At 48.9% G+C, this 11,815-nt stretch overlaps 1 protein-coding gene across 1 annotated transcript; it reads right to left on the reverse strand.

Annotated features, from left to right (window-relative positions):
- Nucleotides 1-442: 442 nt before the first annotated feature.
- On the reverse strand, nucleotides 443-11,196 carry LOC118075867 (intelectin-1). The gene is made up of 8 exons (XM_060269445.2): nucleotides 11,140-11,196; nucleotides 8,362-8,434; nucleotides 6,731-6,886; nucleotides 6,291-6,538; nucleotides 5,578-5,736; nucleotides 3,172-3,292; nucleotides 1,778-1,881; nucleotides 443-838 (listed from the first exon to the last, which is right to left on the reverse strand). The coding sequence occupies exons 2-8, from the start codon at nucleotides 8,420-8,422 to the stop codon at nucleotides 686-688; spliced, it is 1,002 nt and encodes a 333-aa protein (XP_060125428.1). The 5' UTR covers nucleotides 8,423-8,434; nucleotides 11,140-11,196; the 3' UTR covers nucleotides 443-685.
- Nucleotides 11,197-11,815: the final 619 nt, after the last annotated feature.

Raw genomic sequence — 11,815 nt, forward strand, 5'->3', positions numbered from 1 at the left:
AGGGGTCGATATGAAGAAAAGCGTGTGGGACTTTTTAGCTTAGAGAAAAGGTAAGTAAGAAGCGACGTGATAGAAGGGTCGAAAGTTATTCATGGCATTCAGAAAGTGGATGGATAAAGTTTCTCTCCCTCTCTCGTAACTCTAGAACTCGTGGACATCCAATGCAGCTGAATGCTGGAAGATTCGGGGCAGAGAAAAGGAAAGTCCTTCTTAATGCAGAACAAAGTTGAACTATGGAACTCCTTCCCACAGGAGGCAGGGGTGGTCCCTGTGGGTTTCCCATTGATGCATCTGGTTGGCCATTGTGAGAACAGGAGGCTGGACAAGATGGGCCGCCAATGATCCAGCAGCCAAGCTGTTCTTAGGTTAGGACAGACACTCTCCAAAGGGAATGCATCTCCTTAGGTCACACACAGAACAAACCCCACAGGGACTACCTCAATGCAGTGCTTTTACAATTTTATTGCCTTTGAAGGTTTCTGTATTTCAGGTTGGGGAATTCGGGGGGGGGGGGTGTTGTTGGACTGTGGCAGCTCCCAGCATTCCTGATCACTGGCCATGCTGATCAACAGCCTCCAGAGGGCTCCAGGTTCCCCAACACCACTGTACCCCCAAATAGGAGTTTATCATCTTCAGAACTGTGGCTCCGGTGCGTCTGTCTCTGTGTCACCAGCCTCTGCTGGAATCAGTAGTAAAAGATCAGCACGGAAGACTCCGTTATCTCTTTGGAAGCGCTCCAGTCTTTGTGAGTCCCGTAGCCGTTCCAGTCAAAGCTGGCAAAGTCTCCACACTGCCGAGGGCTGGCTTCTGGGAAGAACCCTCCTCCCCCAATGCAATGCTAGGAAAGGGAAGAAAGAACAATGGTTATGGGAGAGAGGTGGGACAAATTGGGAGGGGATGCAAGCCCTACGGAGAGCATGGGATTGCAATTTGAAATGTGCTTGATGGATCGCAGAGCTCAGCAGCAAAGGAGAAAAAGAAACTCAGAGGGCAAATATGAAATACACCTAGTCTTGTGAACTCTGCTGAGAGATGGACTTAGGCAGGGGTACCCAAACTAAGGCCCGGGGGCCGGATGCGGCCCAATCGTCTTCTAAATCCGGCCTGCGGATGGTCCGGGAATCAGCATGTTTTACATGAGTAGAAGGTGTCCTTTTATTTAAAATGCATCTCTGGGTTATTTGTGGGGCATAGGAATTCGTTCATGTATTTTTTTCGAAATACAGTCCGGCCCCCCACAAGGTCGGAGGGACAGCGGACCGGCCCCCTGCTGAAAAAAGTTTGCTGAACCCTGGACTTAGGGGTCGGAGTGTGATCAGGCCACCATCAGCCAGCAATGGGATATTTTTGCAACAGCCCAAGGGGGTGGCACTTTTGAGCTGCATTACTAAATGCACTGACTGCTCAGTCTTTGGTCACCCCCAGTTTGTTTGTAACAAGGAAGGCAAGCAAGAGTTGAGGGTTTCATGGAAGAGGAGGGCCCCAGCTGGTCAAAGGAACTTCAGGAGATACAAGAACCTAAGTTAAAAGTGGAGGGTTTGCAGAGACTACTCAAATCCTTGAAAAGTGGCTGTTGGGAGGGGAAGCTGGCAGAAGCCAAGAAGAGATAAGAGGGCATCTTGACAGGGCCGGCTCTAGGGGTAGGCTGGGTGGCGCGGGGCTGGCAGGGGGGCACTGCGCGAAAACCGCACTGCGCACTGCGCCCGCCCACCAGCCGTGACCTGCTTAAGACGGCCCTGCATCTCGCTGTGGATTCAAGGCTGGTGAGGAGACTCACGTGTTCTGTGTTGCATCCTGTGACTTTAACTCCAGCGCACAGAGCCATGGCGGCTTTCTCGTGATTAAACACTCGGAACTGCATAAAGCCGGCGACAAATTCCTCTGAGAAAAGGAAAGGAGAAATAGCAGAAGTGTCTTTAGTCCCTCTGGTGGGAAACCTTGGCCAGCAGCTGGGCGTAAGGACATCAGAAAAGCCTGCTGGGTCAAGCCAGTAGCCCACCTAGTCTAGCTTCCTGTTCTCACAGGGCCCAACCAGATGCCCCTTCTGGGAAGTCCAAAAGGGGAACCAGAGCAAAAGAGCCCCTCTCTCCTCCTCCAAGGACTGGCATTTAGAAGCATTACTGCCTCTGAGCGTGGAGACAGAGGATAGCCATCATGGCTAGTAGCAATCAGTATGCTAGTATTACTACGATTAAAATCTGTATACAGTACTGTCCCGCCCTTCATCTGCAGATCTCAGGGCAGTTCATGACATAAAAATACAACATGAAAGCACAAAATACATGACAGAAACAGCAACAAAACGACAAACCAATAGCCCCCAATGAATTTATCTAATCCAGTCTAAGTCATCCCAAGTTAGAGCAAGTTCTATAATAATTTATCTGTGCACTTCCTGAAGAAGCCCTCTTTTTGGTCCTGAATCTTTCAACATTCAGCTTCATGGAATGAGCATGAGTTCTAGCGTTAAACAAGAGAGGGAGAAAAACTTCTCTATTCACTTTCTCCATGCCACACATAATTGCACAACTTGAGCCTCAATCGCACTGCCACAACCTAAAACGCTTGTTGCAAAGCTACATAATTCGTTATTTATTTTTTTAAAAAAATTAAGCCAGGTAAGGTGAGCTTGCGAGGGAACCCAGTTCTTCAATAAACCCAGATCTTCAATAAATGTGTCTCAGTCCCAGCAACAAAGCATCTTGGCAAATAATAATAATAATAATTTATTATTTATACCCCGCCCATCTGGCTGGGTTTCCCCAGCCCCTCTGGGCGGCCTCCAACCAAATATTAAAAACAATACAGCATCAAACATTAAAAACGTCCCTAAACAGGGCCGCCTTCAGTTGTCTTTTAAAAGTAAAATAGTTGCTTATTGCCTTGACATCTGCTGGGAGGGCGTTCCACAGGGCGGGCGCCACTACCGAGAAGGCCCTCTGCGAGGGAACCGCCAGAAGACCCTCGGCGCTGGATCTCAGTGTCTGGGCTGAATGATGGGAGTGGAGACGCTCCTTCAGGTACACAGGACCGAGGCCGAGTTAGGCAAGCAGTCAAGTTGAGTGAGTTGAGCAGTAGGTTGACAAGAGACCTCACCAAAGCCCTCAACTCCCCCCCCCCAATTTCTTATTTGTGCTCAGCCGCAGTCTGGCCAAAGGAAGCAAGACTTACTTTGCCCTTGTGGAGAATAGTAGTCCGCGGTCTTCTGGGCACTCCCTGCATCGTAGGTGACGGGGACGGCCGGGCCGTTGTCGGTCTGGCAGGTGCCAATGCCGTAGGTCACTGGGTATTTCTGAAAAGAGAAGCAGGCAGGGATCTGACTGAGGCTCGCTTTGGGATTGTGGCGTCGTTCATGCTCAGCCAGAAAAGATGCGCAAGGGAGGAAAGGAGATCCAGAACATCTAATTACTCTCGGCACAGGACCGTGACACGACACAGGCCAAGGGGATGGGAGGGTCAGTACAAGAAGACAGCGGGTGGATCGGGCCCCTTCTAGCATGGAGCTGCTCCCGCTTTTTCTGTCTCCTCTGCCTCAGACCCCCAAACCTCCCACCCAGCCTCATCTCAGACTCGGATGAAAATAGGGACATCCTATTCCAGTGAGGAGGAATTAAAGAACCTTTTAATGAGGGTGAAAGAGGAGAGCGCAAAATATGGTCTGAAGCTCAGCATCAAAAAAACCAAGATCATGGCCACTGGTCTCATCACCTCCTGGCAAATAGAAGGGGAAGAAATGGAGGCAGTGAGATATTTTACTTTCTTGGGCTCCTTGATCACTGCAGATGGCGACAGCAGTCACGAAATTAAAAGACGCCTGCTTCTTGGGAGAAAAGCAATGACAAACCTAGATAGCATCTTAAAAAGCAGAGACATCACCTTGCCAACAAAGGTCTATATAGTTAAAGCTATGGTTTTCCCAGTAGTGATGTATGGAAGTGAGAGCTGGACCATAAAGAAGGCTGATCGCCGAATTGATGCTTTTGAATTTTGGTGCTGGAGGAGACTCTTGAGAGTCCCATGGACTGCGAGAAGATCAAACCTATCCATTCTGAAGGAAATCAGCCCTGAGTGCTCACTGGAAGGACAGATCGTGAAGCTGAGGCTCCAATACTTTGGCCACATCATGAGAAGACAAGAGAAGGCTCCCTGGAAAAAACCCTGATGTTGGGAAAGATGGAGGGCACAAGGAGAAGGGGACGACAGAGGACGAGATGGTTGGACAGTGTTCTCGAAGCCACCAACATGAGTTTGACCAAACTGCGGGAGGCAGTGGAAGACAGGAGTGCCTGGCGTGCTCTGGTCCATGGGGTCACGAAGAGTTGGACACGACTAAACGACTAAACAACAACAACAAAGGAAAAGCAAAAACATTCCAGGACCAAATCAGAAACTGGGATGGCTTCTGTAAATCTGGGACTGTCCCTGGAAAACGGGGGCACTTGGAGGGTCTGTGAGACACCAATATGCAACCAAGGGCTGCCTTCCTGCCCTGCTTGTGGGCTTGCTGGAGGTCCAAGGACACTGGCCCAGAAGGAGCCCTGATCTGGGGTCTCCGACACAGCAGGGCTTTCCTAGGGAAACCTGGAGACCTGGGGAAGGGCCCTCGTAGCTCAGTGGCAGAGGGTCTGCCTTGCAAGCAGAAGGTCCCAGGTTCAATCCCTGCTGGTGGCCTCCCCAGGTGGGGTTAGAGCAGTGATGGCGAACCTGTGACACGCGTGTCAGACGTGACACGCAGAGCCCTCACTGCTGGCACACGCCCCATCAGCCCATTCACGCTGTTGTTGTTGGTTCCCCACCCCCATTTGTTCTTCCGCTCCTCCTACAGCTTGTCTCCACTGTTAAAACCCGGATCCTTTTTCGTTGTTGTTGTTGCTGGTAGCCAGAGATTGGTTTTTTAACCCTTTCTGTGCTGTGCTGTTTTTCTGGTGCTTTGGCAGACTATGATTGGGTGTAACAGCGTTCGTTTTTTAACCCGTTCTGCGCTGGGTTTTTTGGCGCTTTGGCAGACTATGTCGGTGCTGCATGTTAGTTCCAGCGAAGGTATTATTCATCATTTATTTCTGTTCTTTTTACCCTCCAAAAAGCGCAGCAGCTTTGGGGCACCCCCCCAAAAGCAAAGCAACTTTTGCACACACACCCCAAAAAAACCTCCAAAACTTTGGTCAGCAGCTCCCCCCAAAAAGCTCAACAACTCTGGGCACTTTGTGATAAATAAGGGTTTTTTGGTTTGGTTTGGTTAAATAATTAGTTTTTTGTTTACTATATACAGTTATATATTACAATTATACATTTTTGTTATTTGAACTATAAATATCGTGAAATTATGGTTTTTTCCTCCAAGTGACACACCACCCGAGTTATGCTCATTTTTTTGGCGCATTTTGACACACCAAGCTCAAAAGGTTGCCCATCACTGGGTTAGAGGGACACTCCTGTCTAAAATCCTGGAGAGCCGTTGCAGGGATCTCCCTGTGTTCCCATTACTTTAATGGGGGGGGAGTTCTCCTGCCCCACTCAACCACCCAAATCCCAAATATCGAGTCAGGCAGCAGAAAAGCTGAGTCACCATTTGCTTACCTGGTAGAGCCTGAGAAGGTTCCCTCCAAGCTCAGACAAGAATCCGGTTTCCGTGTGGTATCTCAGGAGCGCAGCCTCGCGCCATTCCTTCATGGGGGTGTTGTTGGGGACGTGCCATATGGCCATGTCTGTTGCTTCAAGGTCATAATAGCCAGGATTCTGGAAAGAAAGAAAATCAGGGGTGTTAGAGGGGGAGGAGGGTTTGGTTTTTAAATTGGGGGGAGGGGTCTTTTACAGTAACTGGAGAGACTGTCGAGGAGAAGCCATTCCCTCTGTATTTTTCCCCCTTGCAAGTTCCACTGATTATATTTGTGGCCTGAACAGGCAGTCTATTTTTGTCCCTGTTTTTGCCTTTTAGGGGGATGTCTTTGAAACATTTCCCGATGTACCTTCAGTTGGCAGAATTGCCATTCTCACACAGGTGCCGCGTAAAACCCACATTTGTAAGAGCCCAGTAGTTTAATATGGCAGAACTTTGGAACTCCCTGCCTCTTGATATCAGCAGGTGCTGTCACTGTACCTTCCTCGGAGCCTCCAGTTTAGACAAACCTCCCCAAATGTTTAGAAAGTTGACACGAATTTCAATTTGTTTCCATCTCTTGTTATTTTAACTTTTCACATGTTTTACATTATTGCTGGGGCTAAGCTCCACTGAACTTAGTAGCAGTGGACTTCTGAATAGGCAGACAAAGGACATCATTCGCCTATTTCACCTTGTAGTCATCACTGGCTGAGGCTATAGCTGACCCAAAGGTGGAGTTGTTAGACCAGTTTCCATCTCCTGTAGCATAACTGGGATCACTGCCTTGCTGGCTGGACCAGCGGTCCCCCACGGTGCATTTCCCATACATGTTGTTTTCGTGGACGCTGGCCACCAGAGTCCAGCCCCCTCCGTTGGTGGTCATGTCACAGAAGGTCTGGTAGGTCTCTCCGTCTTCCGTGGCCAGTAAATACAACCCATCTGCTCAAAAGACAGGATCAAGACAGGATCAAGCAATTGGGTGGTCTTAAGAAGACTTGGCCACCTTTAGATCAGTGTTTCCCAAACTTGGGTCTGTTTACAGACTACAATTCCCATCATCCCTGACCACAGGTCTTGCTAGCCAGGGATGATGGGAGTTGTAGTCTGTGGAACAGCTGCATATTTCCTCACCTGTGGACCCTGGCGAAGATCTCTTGATTTCTTTGCAGCTCCTTGGAAGCTTGTGAGGACTGTGTGGGTTGGTTGTGCAGCAGGACGGTGCCTCTTCCCACTTCTGCAGCAGACCGAGGACATCTTGCTTCGCAGAGCTGAGGCAGCAGCTGCTATCTGCGTGCACGGCAATAGATGTGAACAGGTTGAGTCACCCAGACAGACAGAGAGGTTGACTCAACCTGTTGGAAGACGGAAGCAGGATCCAGGATGACCTTGGCAGGACGGGGTATGGGCCAGTAGTCTAGTAGTCTATTAAACATTAAAAGCCTCCCTGAACTATTTACCCTCTCCCTTCATGGTCAGAGGCAGCAATGCTTCTGAATACCAGTTGCTGGAAGCCACAGGAGGGGAGTGGGGTCTTGTGTTCAGATCCTGATTGTGGGCTTCCCACTGGCAGTTGTTTGGCCCCTGTGAGAACTAGGATGCTGGACTAGACGGGTTGTTGGCCGCCTGACCCAGGAGATGTTTGTTTTGTTCTTAAGATACAATCACCACCTTCAAACACCTGAAGGTCTGAGAGCAGATCTGATTTATGTTCCTCTGGAGCAGGCACCCCCAAACTTCGGCCCTCCAGATAAAAACCCAATAAACAGCAGTAGTAATAGCAGTAGTTCATCTTGCCAAGTGGTCATTCTGACTGCCAGCAGCTCTCCAGAATCTCAGTCCATCACAAGAGACAATATTGTGTAGCAAAGAGTTAGACCCGAGAGACCAGGGTTCAAATCCCTACTCAGACAGGAAGCTCACTAAGCCCTGAGCTCAGTCCCTGCCTCTCAGCCAAATCGACCTAACACGGTTGTGGTGGCGATTAAATATGGACTAGGACAGGCATCCCCAAACTTTGGCCCTCCAGATGTTTTGGACTACAATTCCCATCTTTCCCGACCACTGGTCCTGTTAGCTAGGGATCATGGGAGTTGTAGGCCAAAACATCTGGAGGGCCGCAGTTTGGGAATGCCTGCTCTGGAGGGAAGGGCTGAAACCAGCAGTTTAAATTTATGAGAAATGGGATTTTGACTCAATAGCAGGGAGAACTTCCTGATGGCGCAAGATGTTCAGCCGTGGAAAACAGAGTCCTGGAAGGTGACAGACTCTCCAATCACTAGCGGCTTTTAAGCAGAGGCTGGATAGGTACTTATCACTGGGTGCTGCAGCCGTGCATCCCCTTCATCGGCAGGGGGCTCGGCTAGATGCCCTTTGGAGGTGCCCTTCCAACACAACGGTTCCAAGAGTTTGCCCCGAGATTTGCCAAATGTGTATGGAAAGGCCCCTTGCCCCCCCCAAAAAAGACCAAAGAAAAGCACAACATCCTGGCACAGTCTCTAAACGCCACCAGCATATACCCTGTTTCCCCTATTTTAAGACATAGCCATAAAATAAGCCATAGCAGGATTTGTAAGCATTCAATGAATATAAGCCGTATCCCGAAAATAAGACATAGTGATAGGTGCAGCAGCAATGCCGGCCGCAGGAGGAGGAGGAGGAGGAGGAAAAAATAAGACATCCCCTGAAAATAAGCCATAGTGTGTTTTTTTGAGGAAAAATAAATATAAGATGGTGTCTTATTTTCAGAGAAACACAGTACTTACCACACAGGTCCCCTTTTGGGAGCTTAGCCAAGAGTAAAAGGAGGAGAGCAAATTGCTTCATGGTGGGCTCTTTCTGTGGGTGAAAATGAGAGGGCTGGTGAGTCAATGACAGGGCTGGCTCACCCATAGGAACTGGTGGGCCTTAATGAGTGCTTTTTTCTAAAAATAAAAAAATGTTTAGGGGTACTCTCATCTTGGGACACGGGTGGCACTGTGGGTTAAACCACAGAGCCTAGGGCTTGCTGATCAGAACGTCGGCAGTTCGAATCCCTGCGACAGGGTGAGCTCCCGTTGCTCGGTCTCTGTTCCTGCCAACCTAGCAGTTTGAAAGCACATCAAAGTGCAAGTAGATAAATAGGTACCTCTGCGACGGGAAGGTAAACGGCATTTCCGTGCACTGCTCTGGTTCACCAGAAGCGGCTTAGTCATGCTGGCCACATGACCTGGAAGCTGTACGCTAGCTCCCTCGGCCAATAAAGCGAGATGAGCGCCGCAACCCCAGAGTCATCCGCCACTGGACCTAATGGTCAGGGGTCCCCTTACCCTTTACCTTTTTACTCTCATTTTGACTCAAGAAAATCACCATTTTATAGTTCAAATTGGGAAAAAGAAATACAGTAAATGGACAAAAGTACAAAGATTCACCAAATGTTTAAGGTTATGTGTCCCCCTGAGTCCCCCCAGAAAAAAAAACAGTGGTCTTAATCACTGAACAATTAGTCTCCCTTAATCAACATGATTCATCACTTGCTTTAGAATTGTAGAGTTGGAAGGGACCACGAGGGTCATCTAGTCCAACCCCCTGCAATGCAGGAATCTTTTGCCCAACATGGGGCTTGAACTCACGACCCTGAGATCAAGAGTCTCCTGCTCTACCGACTAAGCTATCCACGGCCCATCCGCATCAACCTTCGTTCATTCATTCATTCATTCACCTCCCTTCACCCTAAGGTCTCATGGTGGGTTACAGCATTAAAAACAATATTAAAAACAATTAAAACAATTTACAACCATAAAAACAAGGTGGTCCTAATAATATATCCCTCAAGTGTCAAAAGCCAGGGCAAAGTGGTATGTCTCCAGCATCCTCCGAAAGCTGTAGGATGAAGGTGCCAGGTGTACTTCTGCCGGGAGTTCCACAACTTAGGGGCCACCACAGAGAAAGCCCTCTCTCCTTGGGCCACCACCCCCTGAGCATCTGAGGGCAGAGGAACCACCAAGAGGGGCCCCTCTGCTGATCTTAACCACCACCACCTCCCAGAGGGTCTGCAGGGAAGGAGATGTTATTTCAGATATTTGGGGCCAGAGTCATTTGGGGCTTTGAGTGCTAACTTGAGCACCTTGACTTGGTCCAGGAATGAACGGGCAACCAGTGCCATTGTTTTGAAACAACGGGTTATATAAGATCTAATGGGAACAAAGATCAGTAAGCTGGCCCCTGCATTTGAGACCATCTGAAGTTTTCTGAGACTGAAGTTGAGCAGTGTTGAATGTCCGCTCTTGCACGATCACAGCCATAACTGCAAAAGCAAAGGACTTCGGTTCTGGATATTCTGCCCACAGGTGTGGATCCTAGCCTGGGTCCAGACGTGGAGTTACCAGCCAACCTGCAGGAAAGGAAAGGGGCCCCTTTGCCAGAGGCAAATGGGTGGGGACCCTCCTTCAGCTCCTCCTAGCTAGAAGAACAAAAGCCAGAGCTGAGAGTTGGCTGTGATGTGTGATAAGAAGGCTGGGGGAAGTTGCTGGCTAGAAAAGGCAGAGAGAGAGAGAGATCACAATGTTTGATTTCTGCTTGAATCCAAGGCTGCAGCTATGAGGGAAACAAGCCCCTTCTGTGGTGCTGATGCTGTGAATCCCTCCATTGTAGGGCCAGGTTGTACATAAACCATATATCATAAAGGCACCATTGTCTCTGCTGTGCCTCATTCCCTAGAACAGCGTTTCTCAACCGCTGTTCTGCAGCACACTAGTGTGCCACGAGACGCTGGCTGGTGTGCCGCGACGTGCGGCGATGAGAAGGGCGATTTGCATTGTCACGGAAAGGAAGCCGGCCGGGTCACGATGCGGGGCGAGCGCAGCTCTCAACAGCCACCACCACGGGAGGGTGGTTTTAGACAAACTTAAAGAAGCTGGCTGGATGAGCTCAACCTGAAACTTGCTGAGCAAAGGATTGTGCTGGCAGAGAAATCAGCGGCTTGTGAAGCCTTATTACAGGAGATTGCAACCAACACAGCAATTGGCAAGTGTTTCTTACAGTCATAATTATATAGTCAATATAGGGCGGCACAGAGTTAAATTTTTTAACTTTTTTAATGGTGGTGTGCCTCGTGATTTTTTTCATGGAACAAGTGTGCCTTGGCCCAAAAAAGGTTGAGAAACACTGCCCTAGAACCCATGGGATCTTGCACCACATGAAGGTTGGGGTATCGTGCAACAGTATCATTTGGGGCCACTGATACCAACCTAGTAGTAGTAACAGCACACCCCACCAACCAGGACCACCACTGTTATTATTGTCACCACCAGCAGCCAGGAACATTCACCCACCCACAGCTGCTATTTGCCACAATGCAATCACTGATATGCCAACCCTCTTGTATCCCTTTGGGACTTCAAGTTTCCAAAACAGATATCAACACAGCGACTGCTGAATTCTACTACTCTACAGTGGTGGATTCTCTGTGTTCAAAGTGGATTCTCTGTGTTCAAAGGGACTGTGACGTGTTCCCTCTATATTCTATCACACTATTGTGCTTGGAAGGAAAGTTGCCGGCTCACCTGGTTAGGAGATGTCGACGTTCTGTTCTTCTGATGCGCGGAGGTCGCCTCTGTCCTGCCTTTTATAAGCAGCTTGCTGACAAAAGTCAACACTCGGGGGGGTTGGCAGCAAGGAACTATCAGAAGACTCCAGAACTGTTTGTACAAAGAGCAGGGTGAGTCTGCCGAGCGGCAGATAAATGATTTAACGGTTTCAGCAATGTTTCTGGGAAAAGACTTCATTTCCAGACATGGGGCATCCCCTGCAAGCCTGGCTTTCTAGTTGGGTGAGAAGTCAAGACTTTTTTTGCAACAGAAGGTGCAGAAATGAAAGTTACTGGATGCCTTGCATTCCAGAGTCGCATATCACTGAAATTAAAACACACAGAAACCTCCAAAAGGATACCACTGGCCTCCTGCTATGTGTTCAGTTGCAGCCCTGTCTTTGGGGGAACTTTGTCAGACATGATAAACCAGAAGCTGACCCAAGTATCTTCCTACACACACCACTAAGAGGTTTAGGGTCTTTTGCTAGCCAGCATGGTGCTGGAGGTGTAAACAACTCTCAAGACTCTGAAAAGCTGGTCTCACTAGAGATCAGGTTCATTAATTTTGTTGAATTAAACTTTCTTAGTAGGTTTTCCAAACTGCTAACTCTTTTTATAGTGCTAGGGTGGGGGGGGGGACACTGGGTATA

Source organism: Zootoca vivipara, chromosome 16 (assembly GCF_965207765.1).
Source record: "Zootoca vivipara chromosome 16, rZooViv2.hap1.1, whole genome shotgun sequence".
In the NCBI taxonomy this organism is placed as follows: domain Eukaryota; kingdom Metazoa; phylum Chordata; class Lepidosauria; order Squamata; family Lacertidae; genus Zootoca; species Zootoca vivipara.

Coding starts and splice junctions, on each gene's coding strand:
- LOC118075867 (XM_060269445.2), bottom strand. CDS start 8,422: ATGAAGCAATTTGCTCTCCTCCTTTTACTCTTGGCTAAGCTCCCAAAA. Junction 5,737..6,290: donor CAGCCAGTGATGACTACAAG/GTGAAATAGGCG, acceptor CTTTCTTTCCAG/AATCCTGGCTATTATGACCT. Junction 1,882..3,171: donor CTATTCTCCACAAGGGCAAA/GTAAGTCTTGCT, acceptor TCCTTTTCTCAG/AGGAATTTGTCGCCGGCTTT.